Genomic DNA, 27,807 nt, shown 5'->3' on the forward strand with positions numbered 1-27,807 from the left:
GTGGTCAGTGAAATCTTGGTACCTAACTTACTTGGGTTTAATATGAAAATCTCATTACTGTAACATCTGCACACTCTTCTACTATGCTAAGTTATCACTTCTTCCACACACATTTCATACAAAAAAATCCTTCATGCCATTTTAAAGTCACTCAAATTAATACAAATCATAAATTTGACCCATATATTTCTTCATAAGATTTCAAGTAATCAATTAGTAGATCAGAAAAAGAAAATAGAACAGATAAAAATTAAGTAGTGCCTCAGCACATAAAGTAAAATATGTTAGCATCACTAGATACCCATTCCATTGGTGAAAGTTATTAGAGTTCGGGAAGTATAGTAAGATCATCTTTGGTGGTGCTCGTTTTTTTAACATTTGTTCTTTATATTACCTCATTTAAATGGAAAGAACGTAACTGGTAAAACTGTTTATTATAGATTGTTTTGTGAATGACACATCTAGAAAGGAAAGAGAAGAGCTACATCTTACAGAATCTGTTTATTTTGACACTGATCTAAACTATCAAACTAAAAAACTACCCAACACACAAACAAGATTCAACCATACAAAAATATGTAACTGTCACCTAGAAAGGAGCTACTAATTACACTTATTTAATAAAAAGAAAAGGAGGACTTGTGGCACCTTAGAGACTAACAAATTCATTTGAGCATAAGCTTTCGTGAGCTAAAGCTCACTTCATCGGATGCATTCCATTATTTAATAGTAGTTTTAAAAAACTATGCAACACAAACCGAGTTCACCAAAGATGGTGAAGCATTATAATTCTCCTCATGCACCACTTTCACAAAATGCTGGTTCTTTTTAAAAAAAGCCAACCAAATCCTTGTTTATATCACAAATTTCTAATGCGCTATAGAAATCTCTCAACAACCACCAAGTCCCTCCAAGTAAGAAGATGAAAGTACATCTGTGATGGTAACACTTAATTTAAAGTGTCTTAAATACACTTAGCTATGCATTTAATTTACACCTAATAAGAGACAGTGTATATTACATATTAAAGAAATATCAACAACAAATATCACAACCTGTAATACTTTAGGCATAGTTGTATATGCAGTCATTGCCCCTCTTATTCAATATGTATACTGGGCTGTTAAAGGGTGTTAGTGAGGACACGTGGGCTATTTTTTTTAATAATTTTGAATAATTAATAATAATTAATCATTTAATATTTTCAGTATGGTAAAGACCCTCAACTTTGTGTCTTTCTCTCAATTGATCCAGAGAAGACAATTCAGAGACTGACCTAGTAGCCTGGTTGGGATAAGAGCATGGGTAAGAATGAGCTGGCCACAACCATTCTGAATAAGAAAGAAGTGATGTTGGCAAGTTGGAATAAACAAGAAATGGCAGCTTATCATCTGCCCCAAACCTGAGGGTGTTTAACTTCTGTTCGTAACTTGAGTCTATAACTTGGTAGTTTGGTTAGACCAACATCTACACTTAAGCGCTCAAGTCGCAGTGATAGTCAAACAGTGGCATTTCACCAATTGTGCCTGGCCAGACAGATATGACCATGTCTTTTAGATGTGAATCTTACACCATCATTCATGTCTTTGACAGTTGGAGGTTAGACTATTGGAATGCATCCTACATTGAACTGCCTGATATTCTATTTGGAAGCTGGATCTGCTTGGAGCATCTTATAGACAGCACAACACCTGCGATTTGGGATCTGCATTGATTACCTGTGTACTTAGGGTTTTGACCTGTAAAGCCCTAAATGGCCCAAGATTGGCCACCTAACAGTTTACCTCTCCACCCAGGACACACTGACATGGTTGGTGGGGTAGGATATGATTATGAGCTTGGTCGAAGCGATGAGATAATTGAACTGAATATTTGATTTTTGTAATGTTAAATAATTGGCAGGCTGCTCTGAACCCGGTTATGGGTACTTATTTTTATAAATCAAAATAAAATATAGTGTAAATGACACACTTTAGATCTGGAACATCTTAGCACCTATGGAGGTCTGTAGCAGTAAAGCCCACTTAATGCTATCACGATTTTGACGGGATCCCCATGTGCAGCCTGGGACTGCTGTACCCCCTTAACACTCTCCAGCCTGTGCTGTCTCCCACAATGCCTTGCTAGTGACAAGCAGCAAGCCCTTCCAGGCACTGTTATCACTCAGCACAACCACATGTGGAGCCCCACACCCAGCTAGATTGCATGAATGCTCCCAGAGCCACTCATGAATCACACAGGGAAAGGCACCAGCTAAATCCCCCTGGCTCCCAGCACTGTACCTCAGGAATATACCCAGGAGTGCTGGAACAATTTGTATAGTGGGGGGTGCTGAGAGCCATTGAACCATACTGTAAACCCTGTATAAAATGGAAAGCACTTCAAGCCAGGGGGTGCAGCAGCACCCCCAGCACCTGTAGTTCCAGCACCTCTGAATATACCATCTTGCACTGCTCAAGATGGGCAGTGCAAATTTATTAATTGGTTCACCACTTCATCAATGGAAAGTGGATATACACCAGCTTTTGCAAACCTGAGCGGTTTTGCCATACACTTCACACAAACTCACTGGTAAAGATAAACAGTAAAACAAATTTATTGACTACAAAAGATAGATTTTAAGTGATCGTAAGTGATAGGCAAAAAGTCAGAGTTATTTACCAAAAGAAAAGAAAATATAAGCACACAGTCTAAACTCTCAACCCTATTAGACTGGGCAACATCTAGATTAAGCAGTTTTTCTCATCCCACTGGATATTGCAGTTCATAGTACGCAGATTTCACCCTTGAAACCTGGGCCAGTCTCCTTTGTTGGAGTCTTAAGTCTTCTCAGTGTCCTTGTTACTTGCAGAATAGGTGAGGGCAGGAGAAAGGCGAAGCTTGGACCCCTGTGTTTTGTTTTGTACCCTCAGTCCGATGTGCTTGGAGAACACAAGTCCAGGCATGTCTGGTGGCCACTGCTGAGTCCCCAGGCAAGGTTGAGCAATTCGCCTAGTGTGACCTTATGCGGGTGAGTCATTGAATTGTAACTCCCTTGATGGACAATGGCTGTTGATGGTTGTTTGACACCTCACCTGGGCGTCGGTTACCCTCCTTGCTGTTGTCTCTGGGGAGCTAAGATCTGGCTGATTTGCCAATTTACAGCATGTTTTAGTGACGACCATACAAAACAATCTCATAACTTCATATGCACTACAGATATACATATTTAAATAAAACAGGGACTTTGAGCTAATCATAACCTTTTCCCTGATACCTCACATGGCATGTTTATATCACAATTACATACAGATGAGGAATATGGAGGTTTCAAGATGCTCCTCCAAGGTATAGTATGTCACAATGATATCAGTCATGGACTCTGCCTTGGAGAGAGAAAGGTGGAATGTGTCATATGTGACAAAACCTAGCCACATCACTTAATGCACCTCTGGAAGGTGCTCAGATATTATCATGATGAGGGCAGTATAAGAACCAGAGCAGAACAGAGTAGACTAAATGGTTACCACCAGGAACTACCACAATGCCAAACAGTATAATAACTGACAGACTTTCAGCTTACATCAAACAAAATGTTTCAAAACTTAGCTAAAAAGTTAAGATGGGAAAATAAAGACGAATCTCAGTTCCTCAGACCAAAGAGGAAAATCAAAGAGTAGGAAACAGTCCAAAATAATTCTCAGAAAACTAGTTTGTTTTAAAACTTTGGTGTTGCTCTAGATCAAGATTATTCTCAAAGAAGCAAGCTCAGTTCTGTAGCTGTTGGACTTTCAATTTAAACAACAAATAGAAGGGTTGTCATTCACTCTAACTTCTTCAAATCTGATTGCATCTTCTGTAACAGTTATTTGCAAAATGACTCTCGTTTTACAGCGCAATCACACAAGGCCTTCTATATCGTTTTCTACAAGGATAATATAAAAATGCAATCTGATTAGCTTTCACTTCAGTCACAAAGGTAATATTACTCAGGAAGTCGGTATACAAGTTCTAGCACTTGATAAATGTCAGCAAGAAAATGTTTTTGCCAGTAAAATTTAAATACTTAAATAGTCACCGATTTTCTGAAAGCAGCAGTTTTTAAAGCTATTTAAACTGCCACTGTCAATCTTATTATGTTTTAGTCAGTAAAACAAAATATGCAGATCCAGAAACTTTATCTATGGTATCCTACAGTCATGGTTATTAAAACAACATTTTTCTGAATAGCTATACTTTAGAATTTAAGTATTTCTATTATAAAAAACACATTTTTTTCAGGATTTTACAATTCTGCCAAAAATATGTAAACAGGGTCTGAATGAATTATTCCCTGATGGCTAGCTGGGAGTAGGGGAGATATTCTTGTAAATACAGTTTGCTCCTGCTCTGCTTAGATATCCAGCAGATAGAGTGGTGTGTTGCTCAAAGTAATCAACTCTGGCTGGTGTTGGGTTACAAATCACTTTAGTACTGAATGCAGAGGAAGTGCAATGCTGTTACCAATGTTGTGATTATTGTATGAATAAACGGGAGCGGAACTGTACTTAACCTCTCCCAAATGAGGGGGTCACCCTCAGATGAAAGGACCTCGTTAAGCCAGGAGCCCAAATGCCAGCGGCCTGTGAAAGGAAGAGAGGTGGGGAAAGGTGTCCCAGCCATGAGGTGTGGACCCTCTCCCAAGGGTCCTCCCTGAATTGATTTAACCTGTTCTCTCTCTCTCTCTCTCACACACACACACACACACACATTGTTCAAAGAAAGAGATAAACAGGCTTCATTAGTAGCCTCTTTGTTATTTTAAATGCTCAATCAGAGCTGAAATCAGTTGTGGTAGGACTGTGTTTCTGCCCAGCCTGCAAAGAGCTGAAAATTACTAAAAGACTGATGTGCAGAGGTCACAGTAGAGAGGCAGGTGGAGCAGAAGGTGACTGACAGTCGGCTGGCGAAAGAGTAACTGGTGAGGCAAAGAGATGCAGTGAGTGGCCAGCAGGGCGGCTGGCAGAGAGGGCCAGAGCAAAGCTCCGCAGAGAAGCACTGTGATCAGCCGGTAGGGCGCCAGCAGAGAGGGGCGCCGAGCGAGTGCCCGAGCAGTGGAGTGAGTAAGGTGCCTCTTTACACACACCCCCTCCAACCAGGGTGGGAGCTGAACTCTGCAGATGCACCTCTGACCTCTGGGTCTGCACTGACCAAGGACAGCAACTGTGAGTGGGGTGCAGAGAAGGGTCGGGCACATTAAAGGGACTTTTGGGTTGCTGGCCTTAAGACCCTGAGGGGAAAAGGACACTGCCCAACTTACTTGGGGGTGGGTCTTTTGCTCATAGTTTATGTTTATGCACCACCTGTTTGTGGTGTTTTACCAAATTAACGCAGAGTTACTTCCCTCCTTTTACTACAAGTTTCTTTTCTACACTCAGACTCTGTGCTTGCGAGTGGGGAAGTATTGCCTCTCAGAGGTGCCCAGGGATGGTATGTAATTTTCCCAGGTTACTGGGTGGGGGCTTGAGCCGGTTCTGTGTTGTATTGATGGAAAGGAACCCATAGATATTGAATCTGGCCCTGGTTGCTGCTAGCTCCACCTGGCAGAAGGGTTACAAATACAATCACCATTGAAAGTTTGGTACAAGTCCTCAGAACAGAAGTACTTAAATGAAAAATAAATTTGTTTAAAACTGAAGCTTTTTGATTGGGGGAGTGCCTCATGAAACTCAAAGGCCTTCAGTGTAAAAATTAAACTTTTCAAGTTAGTTGCTTAAAAGGTGGACTAAACAGAGGTGAGATAATTATGTTTACAGCACCTGTCTACATGTGTAACAACTGCATTTCAGTTAACAGGCTACCGAAACAGCTCTGTTTATCTTGTCATTCAATGGATTAAATATGCAGCACAGAGTGCACTGTCATGATAGGTTATAAGAACTCCATCATATATTCAGCTTTAAATCTGTAAAAGCTAGAATTTCAGTTTGGAGACTTGGAATTAACAAAATAATGAAAACCTATTCTGCCAAGACAGAGGAAGAAATAGCTTCCTTCTAGGCTGTTTTTGCATTTTGTATTACACAAATCTCTATGGATTTTAATTTCTTGGTTTGTTGAGAATAAACCAACATTAGAAATGAAAATGTTAACCTCCAAGAAATAAATTACTTGGATTTATGAAAATTAGTTAAATATACAATGAACATTTTCAAAGATACCAATTACTAATTCTGCATTTGTAATAATTTTCAATGAAGATTCTCTTACATTCACCAGGAGATTATAAAGAATAGAGTGTAGATCAATATGGTTTGTAAAAGTGCTATAACTAGTAAAATAATTTACACTGTTGCTGAAAATTAAAAAAAACAACATACAAAATGTGGTTTAACAATCCCTAGGACAAAACACCATATCTAAACTTGCCCTTACAAACATGGGCTCCATCCTGCAGACCCTTATGCATGTGCTTAACTGATATCCACAAGTAGTTCCATTGACCTCTCATGTAGGCAAAGGGATTACTCATGTATGTAAAGTTAAACATACATGTTTGTAGATTAGAGGCTTTCGGGCTCAATCCTCCTCTCATTGAAGTCAATGTCATTTGCACTTCAATGGGAGCAGGACTGGTCCCCTTTAGGGCCTGAATCAACTCCCCCTGCAATCATTGACTTAATAATGGTCCAACCCAGTTCCCATTTAACATCACTTTGTGACATGGGAGACTGTTTATCACCACTAAGGGATCCTCCTAACCTAGCGCATCTCCCAATTTTTCCTTGAAACTTCTCACACCAGCAGAGGCCTGTGTCTAACCAAATTTCTAGCTGCATCAAATGCTGGAGTCTGTCACTGGCACTCCTGAGCCAGCAATAAAGGTTACCACAGAGCAAGATAAGAAGTTCCTTGTCTCATCTACTGAGTGTGCTCCCCTCAGAGAACCCACTCTATTCGCTCCAGAAAAGGGGACTGATCTGGAGTCTCGTTCTGAATACTGGGTGTAGTCTAGGCAGGGTCAAATTCTCTAACCCCAAAACACAGACATTTGATGTGGTGTATGAGGAGCTGGCTTCTCTCTGGTTAGTATATTTATATTTTACCTGAAGTAATGGAGCAGACTGCCAAAAACATATTACAAAGAGAAAAGCTAGCATTTGTCGCCTTAGGAGGAGTCGCGGGACGTTGCCCAAGCTGCACACCGGAAGGGTGGTGAAATGTTGACCTCAACTGAGGAGATCATTGAGAGGTGGAAAGAACACTTTGAGGAACTTCTCAACCCAATGGACATGCCCCCGTTCTAGGAGGCTGCACTGGAAACCTCCTGTGAGAACGGATCTATTTCTGATGCTGAGGTAGATATGGCAGTAAAATGCCTTCATAGTGGTAAGCAGGGGTGGAGGAGATTCTCCCAGAGATGTTGAAACCACTGGACAATGTTGGGGTGTCATGGTTAACGCATCTATTCAGTGTTGCGTGGAAGGCGGGTGCAGTACCTCTGGACTGGCAAACCGGGGTGGTGGTCCCAATCTTTAATAAAGGAGACCGGAGGGTGTGTTCCAACTATTGAGGGATCACACTCTTCAGCCTCCCTGGCAAAGCCTATGCCAGGGTGCTGGAGAGAAGATTACACCCATTAGTTGAACCTCAGATTCAGGAGGAACAACGCAGATTCCATCCCAGACATGGAACAATGGATCAGCTCTTTGTTCTCTTGCAGATACTTGAGGGGTCATGGGAGTTTGCTAATCAGGTCTACCTTTGTTTTGTAGACCTGGAGAAGGCATATGACCACGTTCCCCAAGATGTCTTGTGGGAAGTGCTGCGGGAGTATGAAGACCCAGTGCTGCTTTTGCGTGCTATCCAGTCCCTCTATTCTCAGAGTGAGAGTTGTATTCGGATTCTTGGCATTAAGTAGAGTTCGTTCAAGGTGGGTATTGGACTCTGCCAGGGGTGTTTCTTGTCCTCACTTTTGTTCGTGATTTTCATGGACAAGATATCAAGGTGCAGCCAAGCCATAGAGTGCATCCGGTTTGGGGACTCGGAGGTGGCACCTCTGCTGTTTGCAAATGATGTTGTCCTTCTTGCTTCTTCAGACTGTGATCTCCAACGCGCACTCAAACATTTCACTGCTGAATGTGAAGCGGCTGGGATGAGAATCAGCACCTCCAAATCAGAGGTCATAGTCCTTTTCTGGAAGAAAGTGGACTGCTCTCTCCAGGTGAGGGGAGATCAGCTGCCCTTAGTGGATGAGTTCAAGTATCTAGGAATCTTGTTCATAAGTGATGGCAAGCAGGAGCATGAGATCAACCAGCAGATTGGTGTGGCGATGCAGGCACTGTACCAATCCATGGTGGTGAAGCAGGAGTAGAGTTCTTGGACGAAGCTCTCAGTTTACAGGTCACTCTACATCCCCATCCTCACCTATGGTCATGAACTTTGGGTAATGACCGAAAGGACGAGATTGCGGGAACAAGTGGTAGAAATGAGGTTTCTTCGCAGGGTGGGCTTACTCTCCGAGATAGAGTGAGGAGCTCAGTTACTCAGGAGAGCCTCAGAGTAGAGCCACTACTCCTCCGGATCGAGAGAAGCCAGTTGAGATAGTTCGGGCATCTGATAAAGATACCCCTTGGGAGGCTTCCGTTGGAACTGTACCAGGCATGTCCTACTATGCAGAGGCCCTGAGGCTGACCCAGGACATGCTCGAGTGATTGTATTTCCCGGCTGGCCTGGGAACGCTGGGGAATCTCCCAGGAGGACCTGGAATCTGTTGTGGAGGAAAAGGAAGTCTGGTCCTACCTATTCTCCATGCTGCCGTCATGACTGTCCCCAGGATAAAGCAGCATAAAGGAAGGAGAAGGAAAAGAAGAGCTAGCATAAAAGTGTATTGATTAATATAGCAAGGGGGTAGCTTGATAGACAGATTACTCTAGAATCACAGTTTGAGCTCAATATGCAGTCTCACCTCTGTAAATTCGGGCATACATCCTCATTCATTTGTATGAGAGATTCCCATGACTAATGGGAGCTCCATGTACACAGAGAGAGGAAAATATATATTTGATTGCACAGTCCTTGTCTCATCTCCACTGGGGGCGGGGAGAAAGATACCAAAATCATAAAAATACATTCCCAGTACGCTAACACTTCAGTGACCCAAACTTCAATCCTCTGAAATTCCTTGTTATCGAAAACTGGGACAGACTCCTCAAACACCTGTTAAATCAATGGAAAATTAATTCAGTTACCTGACATTCTGAATTACCTTAACATACACTCATGGTTGCACTGTAAAGTTACTAGGTCAAATTACATGGGTAATTTCATTCCATTTTTTCCATTCAGAAAAACAATATTTTTTTCTGTTAAAAAAGTCCAGGATGCAGAGTCTATTGACAGTCTTTCCCCTCTTAGAAGGACTGTTTTCTACTCTCCTCTTTAACAAAGATTACTAGATTAATTTAAAGATGGTGAAATCATCACATAAAATATTCCCAGGACAAGTTGTCCAGTGATTAAACTTGATGGTGTTAATAGTTTGATCTGCAGATCACATGTAAATCACAGGAGACTCAAAATTCCAAGAGTCAAGGTGAAATGGAGCTGTAGCTGAGAAGGAATAAAAAGTACAGAAGTCAGATTTGGAAAAGACCTATTGTGTCATCTAGTCAATCACCCTCATACTACAAGATTTACAAGTACATTGTTCACTCTTTTTAAATATAAAAAGTAATGGGTTTTCTCCACTTCCCTTGAAACACGATTTCACAGCCTACCATATTTCTGCATTGTAAAATTATGTGCGGATTTTCAGCCTTAATTTCCCAATTCCTTACGAGTAAAACTCAATGCCCCAAAATGATGCACATACGTTGCCCACCTCCCAACCCTAACTACACCTCTAAATCATTTTAGAAGGTTTCTACTGTTGATGAGTTTTTATAAACACACATTCTGTAGACGAATTTTGTGGTCAGAATTAAGAGTGCATGTGCCAGACAGTCTTTTTTGTTTGGTATATCATACCAACCTCACAGCTCTTTGGACACCTACAGCACTATCTGAATAATAAATTGCATGGTAAGCTGTGCAAGCTTCTTGCTGTCCTGCCCACCTGCTCACTCTCTACCACTGCTCTCTTGCTGCGATCTTTAGAAATGACACCTGAACAGGAAAGACTCCTGAGTTAGAGAAGAGGGGAGGACAATGACGATAATGACCTCAGCAGTTGGGAAGGAGCAGAGGAAGGATCCCTGAAGCTGAGGCGTAGGGAGGAAATGGGGCAGTAGGCTGTGGGGCAGGATAAACATGGGGGTTAGCACAGTTGGGAAAAAGGAAGTATCTGGAAGGCAACAGGGAATAGACAGCTGGACATGCCTGTCTGAGGATATATACACTTATTTTGTTCGGGGGGATGGGAGTGCAACTTGGGTGGGATCCAAGGCTCTGGTTAACCTTAATCCGGCTCAGGAATTTACTTCCAAAGCACACCATTGTTTGCCAAAATTTTCTTATAGACAATCCCTGCATCAAATTTAAGTAACTGTGTCATCAAGTTGTTGGCCATCCACGCACACATCTTCCCAGGGCTCAAAACAGCAGAATCAACAAAGCCTTGACCAGTGAATTATGGTATGAAGAGAATTACTTGTGCTGACACCAAAATAAATGGTTGCCTCTTGTTATAAAGAGGAAAAGCAGATTCCTCTAGGTGCATGTTACATCTTTACTGTGGGCCTGTGCTATAACACTGATTAATTAGCTTTGACATACACTGGACAGCGTGAACATGCTTATGACTGATCCAGCCCACCTCTCCAAGCAACAATGTCAGTGATGTAAGTACTGCAACAGAATAAGTAGCATATGGAAATTAAATAAAGCAATGGAATGATATTTCTAGTAGATTTTAAAATCTTAATGACTCCCTACTGAAATCCAATTATTGGTATCACGCACTGCAGTTCATTACAACATTATTACAATATTTGTGCTGTGAAGGTACCTTTAGGCATGTATATGTGGGTTTTTCCACTGCCTTGCCAGACCTTGACCAAGCATTATGCCATGCGCTCTCAATGCTCAAGGCAACGACTCACAAATCTGAGCACAGTTGACAGTTTTCCCCGCAACTAACCACTCTGTACCAGTCACTAGAGGATGTATGTGGACATTGCAGCTGTACCCTCAACCCAGAGGCTGAGTGTCACCTTTATAATTAGATCAGCCACTGCTGGAACGATTGGTGAGAAGTCAAGGTTTGCTTAAACCGAGGTTTCCTGTGCTTCTCTGTCTTCTAGGCTATTGGGCTGGTCCTCTAGAAGATGTGCATGTATTTTAATGGATATAAGTCATAAAACTTGTTCTTTACTTTAAACATGTTTGACATACATCTTTGATAGAAATAGTAGAGGGATTATTAAACACAGTGAAAAATCACTTGTATAACATAGTAGAAATTTTATTAAAATATTCAAAAATTAAAACCATTAACACATTTTATTTGACAATTTATCCTCTATCACGTATGTAATATATTATGCTAGAGAGAAGCATTTCATGTAGTACAGAGGCAATATAATTTACCACTAAATTTCATTTTAATGGGATGTTTATCTAGTTAATCCAAAATACATTTGCTCTTAGTTTTTTTTTAAATCTATATTAAATGCTTCACCATAACAAATGGAACAACAAAGAGGCTGTCAGTATGCCTCACGGGGGGAGGAAGGGGTGGCGACGTAGGGAAAGGAACCAAATATCCAGAAAAATGTAAGAGTGGGGGTCTTAATAGCTTCTATAACAATGATTACTTTTCATAGGTATTTCTAGTTCTTTGCCCTTATGATGTATCCTAAGCCTTTCACATTATAAATTAACACATTGAACGAATATTTTAATTATATATAGTAAATCCTGTATCTAGGAAGTTGATTTCCAGTTCTGTTAGCTTGGGAACCTGATTCGTAAATGGGAACAGATGAAAAACATCCATCTTTATTTAAAAAAAAAAAAAAAAAGCAAACACTATATGGATGTCAGCAAAGCAAAAGTAAATAAGTCTAATACTTAAGAAAGCCCCAGGTAAGGATCTATCAAATTCATCTTTGAATCTGTTGCATGAGTCTGCAGTTAAAAAGCACATTACACAAATTTATATATATAAATAAATAAAACTAAAACTGATGAAAATTGGCTTACAATAATAAAACAATATATAGGATATAGGAGGGCCTTTAAAACTTACTCAAGTATTAACATTGTCAATACCATCTATTAGCAACTGCACACTGTTGATTAACAGCCTTTAAAAAAAAAAGGCTTAATTACTGCATGTGTTTACTTATTAGTCCTGGGCATGAATATCACTTTGAAAAATACAGCCACACTGAAATTCTATGTCTACTGTATATTTAATCATTAGAATATTTAAATAATGCTAAGTAACTGAGTTTCAATGTTATTACTCTTTCTAGCAGAGAACACACCCATCAGCATCCAGCATAAACAACAGCATCCTGATTCTAGCATCTTCTTTATTTCTTAAAATCAAAACCTTTACCACTCCAAATGCAGCAGGAAGATACTCACAATGTAAAATCATTGAAAATAAAGACATTTCAGCACACTGTTTATATAGGGAGTTACCTTTTTTCCTTTCTTTTTCCTGTGAGCCGGTTTAGCATTTTTTTCCTTTGCTTCCTCACTCATTTTTCAGCAGGTAAATACAAGAGGGAGAAAAGAAGATCACTGCTTATATTCCAACGTCCAAAGCCACTGTAAATATTCACAGCATTGAAACCAAAGTCCATCTGCTGACGTTTCTCAGACAAGTAACAGAATAACTGCTGTTTAAACACAGCCCCTGCTCCTGCAAAGCCTTGAATTGCTCACAGCTTTGCTCTGTTTTCGTCAAAAACAAGCTGGGAGTTCTTCACATCAAATATTCTATTTCTCTTTAAAAAAAAATAATTAATTTCCTCTCTCATTTTAAACTAATCATTACCCCTGAGATAAGATCTTGACAAGACTTTTTCGCTTGTTCATCCACAGTGTTTCCAGCCTCTAAATGGTGTTGATGAGCCACACACAGAAATTAGCTGCAGACTGCTGACAAATCTTAGAAGCTTTCACCAATAGATGATTTGCCCTTTCTTGCAGAAGGAAAAACTGAGCGTAAATTACTCCTATTGCTGATAGCATACACAACACATGTGTTGAATGCATCAGAGCATACCAGAAAAGGAAGCCGCCAAGAGAGTGATAAAAGCTCAGGTTACTGGATCTTCAAGCCACTCCCAGACTGATTCAAACAATAAAAGGCACAAAACATTGCTGAAGAAATTGCTAGATAAATGTTTACATTTCCCAGTGCTACATGTCCCAGTCCAGGAGACTTGCAAATGGCCAATCTGAACATTAAAATTTATAGTATTATTAATTAATTACATAAAACCACCACCAATATTTCCATAAAATATATATTTACAACTATCTCTATCTCAACTGTCTCTAATAGCTCACCCTCCCTGTATGCCTGTTCATATGACTGGATTTATAAAACCATTTTACTAATGTAGATCTCTATTTGACTGAAATGTTTCATGCCTCATGTGTGCATAAATCTATAGAAGATTTCAGATCATGTTTCCACACACTGCTGACCCACTCAGAAGAATATTTTGGCTAGATCTGTATGGATCTTACGTGGAGAGCCAAAAAAAGGGTGGAGACTTCATTATACCACCTCTCCTCTCTCTGTGCCCACTAAGTCCTGTTCTGCATGACCCATACACGACTAAGTGGCCATGAAAGCATTCATTCAAGATGTGTCTAAATTTTACCATTTGCTGCATGTAAAATGGCACATCCCTTTTGATATGAGCAGTATCTCTATTATGTCTAGCACTTCCCAGTTTTGACTCTTGCTGTCATGAAAAGATATGTTCAGAGATTATATGGTGGCCTATTTACCACATTCGTATCCCTTTGTTCAGCTGACAGTGTGCTAGTTCACACGTTCTATAGGAATTCTGACCACATCAGAGGTGCCAAGTGACAATGAGTTTTGACAGGCAGCCTGCATATTGCTGCAAATGCTCCTTCTTCCGTTAACATCCAAATCCTTAGCAACTCTCCCTTTCTTGCTCCAGCAGCTCAGCAGCATGGAAATGCCCACGACCAACATCCTGTCTACCATAAACAATGCATAAATGATCTGGAAAGAGGGGTAAACAGTGAGATGGCAAAGTTTGCAGACAATACAAAATTACTCAAGATAGTTAAGTCCAAAGATGACTGCAAAGAGCTGCAAAGGAACCTCACAAAAATAGGTGCCTGGATGACAGAATGGCAGATGAAATTCAGTGTCGATAAATGCAAAATATGCATGTTGGAAAACATAATCCCAACCATACATACAAAATGAGGGGGTCTAAATTAGCTCTTACCACTCAAGAAGAGATCTCAGGAGTTATAGTGGATAGTTCTCTGAAAACATCAACCCAATGTGCAGTGGCAGTCAAAAAAGCTAACAATGTTAGGAACCATTAAGAAATGGATAGATAAGATGACAGAAAATATCATAATGCCACTATAGAAATGCATGGTACGTCCACACCTTGAATAGTGCATTCAGTTCTGGTCACCCCATTTCAACAAAGATATATTAGAATTGGACAAGGTACAGAGAAGGGCAACAAAAATTATTAGTGGTATGGAACAGCTGCCGTATGAGAAGAGATTAAAAAGACTTGGACTATTCACCTTAGAAAAGAGATGACTAAGGGGAAATATGATAGAGATCTATAAAATCATGAATGGTGCAGAGTATGTAAATAAGGAAATGTTATTTACCACTTCCCATAAACACAAGAACCAGGGATTACCCAATTAAATTAATAGGCAGCAGGTTTAAAACAAACATAAGGAAGTGCTTTTTCACAGAACGCAGTCAAACCATGGAACTCATTGCCACTGAATAAAGTATAACTGGATTCCAAAAAGAATTAGATAAATTCATGGAGGATAGGTCTATTGGTTACTAGACAAGATGGTCAGGGACACCACCTCTGACTCTGGGTGCCCCTAAATATCTACTGCCAGAAGCTGGAACTAGATGGGGGGGAATGGATCACTCAATGAATGTTCCATTCATTCCCTCAGAAGACAAGTTACTGGGCAAGATGGACCATTGGTCTGACCCAGTATGGCCATTCATATGTTCTTAAGCAAAAGATACTTTTATCTCTGAGGGAGATTGATTACACCCTATTTGCCTCAAAGCTTTCTCCCCTGTGTCCATCTAATAATGATTTTTCTGCATGTTCATAATAGTTACTTCTAATATGCCATCACGTGTGGGCTCCCTCTTATCTGTGGGCAGCACGTTCTCAGACTTAGAATCTGATTGCACTGCAAACATCATCACCTGAACCTCAGCTTCCACGCAAGTTGGGAAACTAATGCTCTGTACCAAACACATGGATTTTGACATTTTGATTACGAACAGTGCCCTAAACACTGTAGAGCTTAACTAAAAACACAAGCAAGGGCCTACTGATAAGATTTATCTTCAAGGCTGCATGCTGGAAGTCACTGATGTATGATAAGAGTTATATTTATATATATTTTTATAGAACATGTAAAAAGCTTTTGGAAATTTCCAAAACCTGATATTTCATCTTCAATCGGTTAATTTCTTAATGGCTGGTTCTGTGGAGGAACAGCTCTTCCTGAATTCCTGTTCTTGTGTAGATGTTACATTATAGACTGACAACTATCACGGGATAGCCATAAACTGAAGTGCTCTTTGCTGGTTAGTGGGGGAAGGGAACAGTGCTTAAAACATAAAATAATGCTATAGTCTATTCCATATGTAAATTATAAAAACTCATTTCTGGAAATAGACTATTTTGCTTTGTCTAACAGTCCCACAGACACTGGTTCAAACATATCCTCTTACAAAAAAGAAATAAAGCATTGAAAAAGTAAAATTTTGACTAATAAAATGACATTTAATTGTGACAGATTGTCAATATAACAAGCTCTCTGTGAAGAAAATTGGTTGGAAGTCACTTTAACTAAAGATTGCAACACTTAATATTAGCCCTCATTATGAAATAAAAAAAATAACATTCCAGGGCAAGTAATTAGTCTTAAGGAATAAAGCATGTTGAAGTGCTTTGCTGGATTGAGGCCTAAGGGCGTAAAACCATGCCCTCTTTAGGTAAAGCCTGCAGGAAGGCAAAAGTTAAGTGTCCTTAAGACTGCAAAGTTTCCTATGAATCCAGATCATTTGGTCAGGATGGTAGGGGTTTTGGGCTCCTGAGAGGTATGGATTCCTGAGACCTTCCCAATTACAGATCCCAAGGTATCTTCAGAAGACCAGTACATTCATGATACCATGCAGCTCCCACCCTCCACATGCTCCATGGCAGCATGTCTCACTCAGGAACCCTACTCTCATTCATTCCCACCCATTCCTGAGCTAAAAACCTTCTGGACACAGGGATGTTTAAGAGCATGTAGGAGGAGTCCGCATCTGAGACAAGGCCAGAAGAATGTGCCAATCACCACAGGCTAAGAGGGGAATGATAAGAGCCCTTCCTCGCTCTTTCCTCACCCACCAAACTACCCTTTCGCCCCTCAGTCCATGGAGATCCAATTGCACAGATATTAAATATATGGGCTTCCTCAAGATTAGTTGGGTATGATGCAGTTTAGACATCAACATTTGGACTTTTTTAATGCGGTTTTCCCTGATCTGCACATACCAGCGAAGCACAGCCCATGATCTTTTACTAAGACAATTTGCTAAGTTGTTTTATTACAGGTAAAACCACTAACACCGCAGAAGGATGAGCTAAGTATTAGAAACAAAAATATTAGCAATATCCAAGAAGAATAAAGTTTTCTTGGGAAATGTCTCTTCCTCATGCTCCTTACAATTCACTTCTTTTGTAGAGGTTACAAACGTTAACCTCAGATAGTAAAACTGCTGTCAGTTAATGGTTGACACCAATCCATCGGTCACACAGATATTTTTAAGACTCTAAGTTAGTGCTATCCTCTTGATCTGCCAGTATTTTGCATAGTCTATCCTCATATGCCTGATCTCAAGAAGTCAATCTGGACTACTTGTAAGAATAAAGGTTTGCCTTCAGCTGTAAGCTCCTTTACATAGAACCCTTGGTCCTGATTCTCACTTCCACCATATTTATGCTTGGCCAGTAAAATGGGGGGCGGGGGAGGGTTTGCCATTAAGCCACCTTTACATGCCTCAGAGTGGTGCAGCCTGTGCACCTGCCCAGTTCCCAGTGTAAGTTACAGTAGCCCTGAGGCTATGCTAATCTATAATCTGCTTCCCATGGTTCCCTATGGGTTCTGGGAAGCACAGAATAGCTGTAGAAGTGTGATGTGACAATGCCCTGCCTTGGCGTACCCTGGGGGCTGGAAGCAGTGTTCATGCACAGCACTTATGCTAGCAAAGTGCCTTGCACAGGGTGGGTGTTCTTGGGGCCACTTCCACTCCCCATCATACTGCCAGAGAGGTATAAAAGAGCCATAGTGTAACTGAGAACTAGGCGTCCAGCACCATGTAGTCATCTGTGCCTTAATGAGCCAAGCACACTAGTGGTATTTAAATAATGCCATTAGCGAAAAACATAAAATAGGAAACAAGTAACTGACAAAAATAATGGAAATTCAGGAAGATTAAAATGTCATACTTATACAGAAAACATTTGAGAGGAGTAAAAGCTTTTAAACTTTTCAAAGAAAATGAAGAGTACTCTCACAGTACATACTGAGTATTACTTTCAAAACCACTAAAGTAACATTACAATTCAGAAAGTTTCTAGAGGGATTTAAATACATTGCAATACTGCTTTCATCAAGGGAGCATTTGGACTGATTAGAAAACATTCTGAACAGTTACTAGTATGGACCATCCACAATGTTAACCCATCATTCCCTGCTCATGCCAACTGGGTTATTTTTTTATATATATATATATATACACACATATACATATACATATACATACACAAACTTCCACAAGGAAATAAAATACATGTCTATGTCTTGTAGGGGATTATATGTTTTTTGATATACTCTAACATAAGAAAAATGTACCAAAGTATAATACTTCGCATTGCTGAGATCTGGGGAATCAAAGGCTGTAGTGTCATGCTTTAGAAATCTCAAGACTGTGATTGGATCACATTAGCAGCCACACCTCTTCCCATAACTTATTGCTTAATTACAGCATAGTCTAGATGTGAACTTTCACAAACTCGGTGATACATATCTACTAGGACAGTTCTATTTTTAAATCAAAAATAACTCGCATAAGAGGACAACAGGATAGGCCAAGTTAAGTCTATCAGGACAGTTCTATTTATAAAATGAAAATGACTTGCATGCAAGAAGCCAGGAGAAGGCAATATGTTATTGGCAATCTGTTTTGTAACTTTGTATAGTGTATTTTAGAAAGAAAACCAGAAGCAATTCTGTTACTTTCTTTAACAAAACAATACCCTAAATACCCAAATCCAGACAAAGACCAAAGAGGAAGGAAAAAAAAAAAAAGAGGGCGGGGAGCTTTCCAGAAGGGCTGAAATCCACCCAAGACACAGTTTGAAAAAAGCGTGGGACATTCTTTGCTTACTGTAAAAGTCCACTTTGCAAGTAGATTGGCTATTTCTGCCACATATGTCTTATGTACTATTCCCTTTTATGATGTTTAACCCTGATTGTTAGATTATTACTTTGGTGGCATTTGCTTTGAGGAATTGCAGGGGAGAGGGTGAGTAAAAAGAGGGCTTCGTTTCCTCAACTCCACTTAAAGAAAAAATGTATACAGAATTCATACAGTTCCAAAAAAAAAAAAAAAAATTGTCTAGTCTTTGATGTTGCCATAACCAACCAAATATGAAAGGGTTCCGTGTTCTTACTTCCTATGCCTGCAGACATACAGGCTGAAAAAGTAGCTCTGAGAGCAAACGCCATTCATCTTACGAGTCCATTATTTTAAACTCGTGTGTTAAACCAAATGTATGACAATTTAAACACTGACATTAACTACTTCACTGATGATCTTTTTAACAGAAACATACAGCTAATGTGCTAATCTATTATCTGGTGCAGGGGAGAATAGTATAATAAGAGGCAGTGGCAGAGAGCAAAAACCTGGGACCTGAAATTTAGAGGTGCTATGCACCCACAATTCCAGCTGAAGATAATGGGACAGGAGGGTGCTCATCACCTCTGGGAAACAGGGCCTACACAGACAGATTGGGCACCCAAAAATGAAACTTCCAAAATTTGAGACTACTGTTGATAGTCTGACCCAAATTTCTCTCTCTCTCTCCCCCCCTCCCCCTCTTCTTCCCTCCTCACCTTTCACTATATCCCTGGTAGTCTGCTTCTATACTCAATCCTATACTCCTCTTCCTGGAGTTTCTCTCAACTAATTACATCAAGATAAACATTACTTGTGCCTTGTGTGACAAAGTTCCTCCTCTGCCTTGGTGGGTCCTGCACTTACTGGCGGATTTTCTCGCTTCAGAGGTTCACGGCAGCCCTCAGCTTGGCCACTTTCGTGGCTCAAATCTGCCATTCACTCAGTTAGCCTCATCACTGGCCAGCATGGGGAAAGGAAGAAAAACAATCCCCGCAGTCTCTGCTGATTCACCTAGTGGATTGGGGAACAGGCCAGAGACCTTCCCCTCTGGTGGAACCCACAGTCCAGTTCAACTCCTCCAGTATCAAGTAAGGAGTTGGGGGCAATGGAGAGACCCCGGGCCTGCCCTCTACTCTGGGTTCCAGCCCAGGGCCCTGTGGATTGCAGCTGTCTACAGTGGCTCCTGTAACAGCTGCATGACAGCTGCAACTCCCTGGGCTACTTCCCCATGGCCTCCTCCCAACACCTTCTTTATTCTCACCACAGGACCTTCCTCCTGATGTCTGATAATGCTTGTACTTCTCAGTCTTCCAGCAGCACGTCTTCTCACTCCCAGCTTCTTGCGCTTCTTGCTCCCAGCTCCTCGCATGCACACCACAAACTGAAGTGAGCTCCTTTTTAAACCCTTTTTAAATCAGGTGCCCTGATTAGCCTGCCTGTCTTAATTGATTCTGGCAGCTTCTTGATTGGCTGCAGGTGTTCTAATCAGCCTGTCTGCCTTAATTGTTTTTAGACAGTTCCTGATTGTTCTGGAACCTTCCCTGTTACCTTACCCAGGGAAAAGGGACCTACTTAACCTGGGGCTAATATATCTGGCTTCTATCACTCTTCTGTAGACATCTGGCCTGACCCTGTCACACTTGTCTCTACTAGGATTTTACATCAGGTTAGCAATCTCAATGGTTTTGTTTCTTTGTTTGCTTTACAGTGAAGACACAGTCTAAGTGCAGCACAATTTTCACAAGTTCTACCTGATTTTGCATATTTTGAAGATGATTTTTGATTATCACAGTTAACTTCAGGAAATTTTCTGGTTTTCCTGCCTTCTGAAAAAAGTATTAAAACCTAGTAGTTATGTCTGATGATGTAGAAAATTCTGGGTATGGTGGATTTGCTGTTCATATAGAACTTTGTCATTTTTTTTTTTACAGCTGAGTAGAGTCTATGAAAAACATTTAAAATATTATATTACCAAGATAGCTAGTCCTATAATGGTTAGTCATTAATCTATTTCACGGATCATTAAATATAATGGAGGTAAACTGAACTTCATTTGGTACTTCCAGGTCCTTATTATGCAAGTTGCTGAGCATCCTCAAGTCCCGTGGGAGTCATTCACTCTATCGGAGTACAGCACCTTGCAGGAGATGTTCAGCAACTTGAAGGATTAGGTTCCAAATGCACTGAATTATTTTTTAAATTACCAGGATTCCATTGTGCTAGATGCTGTACAAACATAGAACAAAGATGCCTCCTGCCCCGAAGAGCTTGCAATCACAGACAAATGATAACAGTGGCTTTTGATTACATGCACCGTTTCTCAAAAACACAAATTCAGGATCTAAATATTGTTATCAATGGAAGCGTTGGGTTAAAACTAAAAAGAGCACTTTTTTTCCCTCAGAGAAGTTTCCATAGAGGCAAAATATACATGAGAAGCATAACATCATGAAGTTAAGGTCTGAAGTCAGGGCCAACCAGTTACCAGGTCAGTGGTCAGCCAGAACAGTTTCAGGGGCCATCTCAGTTTTAATATGCTTTTACATTATACCATGTTTCTACATATATGTTTGCAGTTTTGGTGGGGGGTGTTGTTTGCAGGGGGCATCAGGGGCAAGAATAAAATTGAAAATGTCCATTTCAAGAGTTGGAGGTTCAATTGGCCTACTTCCACGGTTAAGCTAAACACTATACTGGGGACCAGATTCTGCATTATGGCCAGGAAGTGCTAGAGGAGAGCTAGTTACAGTTTAAACCAATCTGTGAAGTGTTGTAAATTGTGCCAGCTGGCTATGTTCTAGTTGGGATGTTATGGCAGTTGGGTATTGCCTTAAGCTCTGGCCACTCCTTCTACCCATTCCTCAAGACAGCTCTTCCCACCTCCAACATGCCCCCTGTACTGGGAGCTGGAGCAAGGAGGGTTTGGAGGCCTGCTAACAAGCTCTATTCCTGCCAGTGGTTATCCCCACCATGGGACTCAGGGGTGCAAAGGGAGCAGAATGGGCCAAAGAATCTGGCCCTCGTTGGCAGATATCAATTTTCACTATGAGCATATTGATAACGTGTAGCCTATACCAGCAAAGGTATAATTTATACAAGTTCTTTGAACAAAATAAGCTATGTCAGCAAAATGATTTTTTGCCAGTATGACTCACTACAGTAGGGCTTCTGCCAGCATGAAGGTGTCAATAATAAACAAAAGAAAAAGAAGAAGAAGAAGAAGAAGAAAAATCAAACCCTTAGCTGACATTCCTATACTGGTGAAAGTTTTAAGTGTACACCTCGTTGAATTTTGCCTTCCTCTTTTGTGCACTCTATTATTTGGGCTCATGTCTTATAAAGTCATAGAAATGTAAGACTAAAAGATAGAGCCCTGTGTGGGTACAAATTTATATCTGTGGACGCAGATATCCATGGATATAAATCAGTATCTGCGAAACCCCAGGGCTCTCCCAGGAACTGCAGTGACAAAAGGAGCAGAATGTGGGGCCGCTGCTCCCAAGAGCCAGCACTCCTCGCCGGCAGCTCCTCTGGCGTGGCTGTACCACCCCCAGTCCCACCCTCACCCCTGCCCCCTTCCACGCAGCTGTCTGCGTCTCCTGTCTGGGGGCGTGCGCACCACTTCAACACAACAGCGCGACCAGAGACAGCTGCAGGTGAGCCTGATGCCCACCCCAATGGGGCATCAGGCGCGGGGCATTGGCTCCTGGGAGCAGCAACCCCCATTCTGCTTTTTGCGCTGCTGCAGTTCCTAGGAGAGCCCTGCGGTTCCGTGGATACTGATTTATATATGCAGCTAACCGCATACTAGGATATAAATTTGTATCTGCGCAGGGCTCTACTAAAAGGGACTTTGAGGAGTCATCAAGTCCAGCTTCCTGCGCTGACACAGGAATCATAGAATCATAGAATATCAGGGTTGGAAGGGACCCCAGAAGGTCATCTAGTCCAACCCCCTGCTCAAAGCAGGGCCAATTCCCAGTTAAATCATCCCAGCCAGGGCTTTGTCAAGCCTGACCTTAAAAACCTCTAAGGAAGGAGATTCTACCACCTCCCTAGGTAACGCATTCCAGTGTTTCACCACCCTCTTAGTGAAAAAGTTTTTCCTAATATCCAATCTAAACCTCCCCCACTGCAACTTGAGACCATTACTCTTCGTTCTGTCATCTGCTACCATTGAGAACAGTCTAGATCCATCCTCTTTGGAACCCCCTTTCAGGTAGTTGAAAGCAGCTATCAAATCCCCCCTCATTCTTCTCTTCTGCAGGCTAAACAATCCCAGCTCCCTCAGCCTCTCCTCATAACTCATGTGTTCCAGTCCCCTAATCATTTTTGTTGCCCTTCGCTGGACTCTCTCCAATTTATCCACATCCTTCTTGAAGTGTGGGGCCCAAAACTGGACACAGTACTCCAGATGAGGCCTCACCAATGTTGAATAGAGGGGAACGATCACGTCCCTCGATCTGCTCGCTATGCCCCTACTTATACATCCCAAAATGCCATTGGCCTTCTTGGCAACAAGGGCACACTGCTGACTCATATCAAGCTTCTCGTCCACTGTCACCCCTAGGTCCTTTTCTGCAGAACTGCTGCCTAGCCATTCGGTCCCTAGTCTGTAGCTGTGCATTGGGTTCTTCCGTCCTAAGTGCAGGACCCTGCACTTATCCTTATTGAACCTCATCAGATTCCTTTTGGCCCAATCTTCCAATTGGTCTAGGTCCTTCTGTATCCTATCCCTCCCCTCCAGCGTATCTACCACTCCTCCCAGTTTAGTATCATCCGCAAATTTGCTGAGAGTGCAATCCACACCATCCTCCAGATCATTTATGAAGATATTGAATAAAACCGGCCCCAGGACCGACCCTTGGGGCACTTCACTTGATACCGGCTGCCAACTAGACATGGAGCCATTGATCACTACCCGTTGAGCCCGACAATTTAGCCAACTTTCTACCCACCTTATAGTGCATTCATCCAGCCCATACTTCCTTAAGTTGCTGACAAGAATACTATGGGAGACCGTGTCAAAAGCTTTGCTAAAGTCAAGAAACAATACATCCACTGCTTTCCCTTCATCCACAGAACCAGTAATCTCATCATAAAAGGCGATTAGATTAGTCAGGCATGACCTTCCCTTGGTGAATCCATGCTGGCTGTTCCTGATCACTTTCCTCTCATGCAAGTGCTTCAGGATTGATTCTTTGAGGACCTGCTCCATGATTTTTCCAGGGACTGAGGTGAGGCTGACTGGCCTGTAGTTCCCAGGATCTTCCTTCTTCCCTTTTTTAAAGATTGGCACTACATTAGCCTTTTTCCAGTCATCCGGGACTTCCCCGGTTCGCCACGAGTTTTCAAAGATAATGGCCAGTGGCTCTACAATCACAGCCGCCAATTCCTTCAGCACTCTCGGATGCAACTCGTCCGGCCCCATGGACTTGTGCACGTCCAGCTTTTCTAAATAGTCCCTAACCGCCTCTATCTCCACAGAGGGCTGGCCATCTCTTCCACATTTTGTGATGCCCAGCGCAGCAGTCTGGGAGCTGACCTTGTTAGTGAAAACAGAGGCAAAAAAAGCATTGAGTACATTAGCTTTTTCCACATCCTCTGTCACTAGGTTGCCTCCCTCATTCAGTAAGGGGCCCACACATTCCTTGGCTTTCTTCTTGTTGCCAACATACCTGAAGAAACCCTTCTTGTTACTCTTGACATCTCTGGCTAGCTGCAGCTCCAGGTGCGATTTGGCCCTCCTGATAACATTCCTACATGCCCGAGCAATATTTTTATACTCTTCCCTGGTCATATGTCCAACCTTCCACTTCTTGTAAGCTTCTTTTTTATGTTTAAGATCCGCTAGGATTTCACCATTAAGCCAAGCTGGTCGCCTGCCATATTTACTATTCTTTCGACACATCGGGATGGTTTGTCCCTGTAACCTCAACAGGGATTCCTTGAAATACAGCCAGCTCTCCTGGACTCCTTTCCCCTTCAAGTTAGTCCCCCAGGGGATCCTGGCCATCCGTTCCCTGAGGGAGTCAAAGTCTGCTTTCCTGAAGTCCAGGGTCCGTATCCTGCTGCTTACCTTTGTTCCCTGCGTCAGGATCCTGAACTCAACCAACTCATGGTCACTGCCTCCCAGATTCCCATCCACTTTTGCTTCCCCCACTAATTCTACCCGGTTTGTGAGCAGCAGGTCAAGAAAAGCACCCCCCCTAGTTGGCTCCTCTAGCACTTGCGCCAGGAAATTGTCCCCTACGCTTTCCAAAAACTTCCTGGATTGTCTATGCACCGCTGTATTGCTCTCCCAGCAGATTTCAGGAAGTAAACCTAGATCATCCCTGATAGTGTATCCAACCTGTTCTTAAAAACCTCCAATGATGGGGAGTCCACAACCTCCCTTGGAAGCCAATTCCAGTGCTTAAATATTCTTATAGTTAGAAAATTTTACCTAATATCTATCCTAAATATCTCTTGCTGCAGACTAAGCCCATCACTTCTTGTCCTACATTCAGTGGACAAGTCACATTTGAGATTTTTTTTAAAAACACACCCTTATTTTTCCCCATATTACTTCTCTTTCTAGCTCAATTTCCTTGCTGGGGAATAATACCTTGGAGAGTATTTTGGATTTTTTAAACAATTTTCCATGGATTATAAATTTACCACCATTATCATCATCGCCAAAGAAAACAGCTCAACACTTCAATGAAAACGTTCTGAAAATAGACTACAGATTTAAGGGATCTCTCTTTCAGTTACACGTGCGCGCATGCACGCGCACACAGAATCAAAAATTTATATTGAAACTGTTGTTCCACAAAATATAGGATTTTTTGCAAAACAATATTTTCCTGGAAAAATTGTTTATTTTTAAAAAATTGACAAAAAGTAACAAACAATCCCACCAATACCATTCTTTCCTCACTTTTGACACCCCCCTTGCCCCCCGGCTTTTTATCTCTTTTCCCTCCACATTGAACTAAAAAAAAGGAGGGCATGAGAAAGGAAGGAGGAAAAAATGGAAAAAAACATGAGAAATGTTAAAAAAAAATGATCTGTAAAGTCTCCAAAAAAAGCAATTAGCATTTTCGACCAGCTCTAGGACATACACAAATATATGAAGTGGCCACAATAACTGATGAGACATATCTTATTACATTCAAGTGAGACACTGACCTCATTAGAAGACATACCAAGGAGAATAAATTAATAGATAATATATGGGCTGCTGTGGATGGGGCAAAGAAGATATTAAATCTGAGCAGTCAGGATACAAAGAAGAACGGATAGAAAATAAATAACATCTATCATTGAGTCCATAATTTAAAGTGAGCCAGAGATTCCCACTAAGGGGTTAGGTGGTAAGAAGTATCTTTACTGAATATTTAAGTATTTTTTTAACTGAAGTAGCAATCAGCAATATTTGGCTGAATTGCTAAAAATGGAGAAAAATTTCTATGAAGTTGGGTACACTTTATGAAACGTGCTATCAGTTTCCATCTTCTCCCCATCGTATCACTTAAAAGAATCTATATTTACTGCTTCTGCCATCAAGCACTTCCTGCATAACAACAACTAAAGAATTAATCCTGCCAGAATTGCTTTTAAGTTGCAATGCATTAGCACCTACCCAGCAGAAATGTTGACTGCCATTTGAAGTTATGAAAACAACTAACATAAAAGTCAAGGGTAACATCTTTCATCTACAACAAGTCTTTCATGTATTTATTTTAGCAGTTTTGAATCAAACAGCTAATGAAAACTTACTGTAGTGTACTGGTCTATAACTCTCTCTCTCTCTCTCTCTCTCTCTCTCTCTCTCTCTCTGTATATATATATATATATATATATATACATACATACACACACACACACACATATATATATATATATATGTATCTCCTCACATCTCTAAACTGACTGTGAAGGGTTTAAGAAAATAAAAATATAAAATAAATTTAAAAGAGCACATTTCTGTGAATTTGGTTTTCTTGTTTTTAAGGCTTGGGGTATACATTGCAAAGCAGTTCTTCATCTCCGAAGCTACTTTGCAAGTGATGTTCATTAAAATAAAAACAAAAAACAATCTTTAAACTTACTTAAAAATAACCCCACAAAAACTGGCAAATTATCAGAATAGCAACCTGAACAGAAATATTGAAGATAAAGATGACAACCCTGAAAAAGGGTATCAGCAAATTACTCTCATTCTAAGTCATATCCACAGTGTGTATGGGTTTCAGTACCGAAATGGGTTCAAATTTTCTTAAGAAACTAGCTTACATATTGCAGAATTCTTCATGTAAGATTTTTAACACTGAGCACAGCAAAAGATGAGACAGTCTCTGTATTAATAGTAAATCAGAATAGTTTCTTCAAAAAACAGAAATACCGATTTCCAATAAAAAGGGCATACAAGACTTTATAATTCAAATAACTAATTCATGAACTCTCACAATTGGCTTCCATTGCAACTGGAAACAATACCTACCATGAAACAAAGTAAAACTAAACATAACTGAAGGGATTCAAAGTGCCTTTTCCCAAAACTCACAATATGAATTATGAGCATCAAAAATTTCTCTTCCCATTCAAATCAAAATCAATCCTCATTAAAATCATATGGAAAATATGAAGAAAGGGGTGAACTGAGAATTTTCACACTCAGACCCCAACATAAATTCTGGAAACCTATAATATTTCCACTACCATGAACTATCACAAAAAAAGCATAATTAGTTTTCTTGCATGTAATTTTGTTTTGTTTTCTTGTATAGATCCACTGTGCTGGAATTCGTAAGTATTTCTGTTCAATCACGCTGAATGAAAGCAGATAATTTGGGAGGAGAGTTATGCTATTTGGGATGGAAGAGGAAATTCTTGAAGTTCCTATTGCCAACTTGCTTATTGAACTGACCACACAAACATCAAAAACTGAGACACACACAAAATTAGAACAACCAGTAGAATCTAGAATGTAAGTGCAGTAGACTGGAGTAGACAACCAGTTGAGGTCCCTTCCAGTCATATATTTCTATGATTCTATTAAATAAATACAACCACTGTATTGACTGTCATTATTGTGTCATTCTGACTCTATCTAAGACTCCTTCTTCACCTGACCAGGGGAAAGCTAAAAGAGAATCTCATGCTAACTCAAACAG

General features: G+C 40.8%; 1 protein-coding gene across 5 annotated transcripts in view; it reads right to left on the minus strand.

Moving 5' to 3' along the window:
• ANK3 (ankyrin 3) overlaps nt 1-27,807 on the minus strand; it is a 554,708-nt gene that overhangs the window by 442,197 nt on the left and 84,704 nt on the right. The window contains exon 1 of one of the 5 annotated variants that reach the window (XM_073353399.1): nt 12,610-12,953. The exons of the other annotated variants lie outside the window; for them this stretch is intronic. Coding sequence (XP_073209500.1) covers nt 12,610-12,672 — 63 coding nt within the window. The 5' untranslated portion in view covers nt 12,673-12,953. Of the gene's footprint in view, nt 1-12,609; nt 12,954-27,807 lie in introns of those variants that run through there. 5 annotated transcript variants of the gene reach the window in all.

The sequence above is a fragment of the Lepidochelys kempii genome, chromosome 7 (genome assembly GCF_965140265.1).
Source record: "Lepidochelys kempii isolate rLepKem1 chromosome 7, rLepKem1.hap2, whole genome shotgun sequence".
In the NCBI taxonomy this organism is placed as follows: Eukaryota; Metazoa; Chordata; order Testudines; family Cheloniidae; genus Lepidochelys; species Lepidochelys kempii.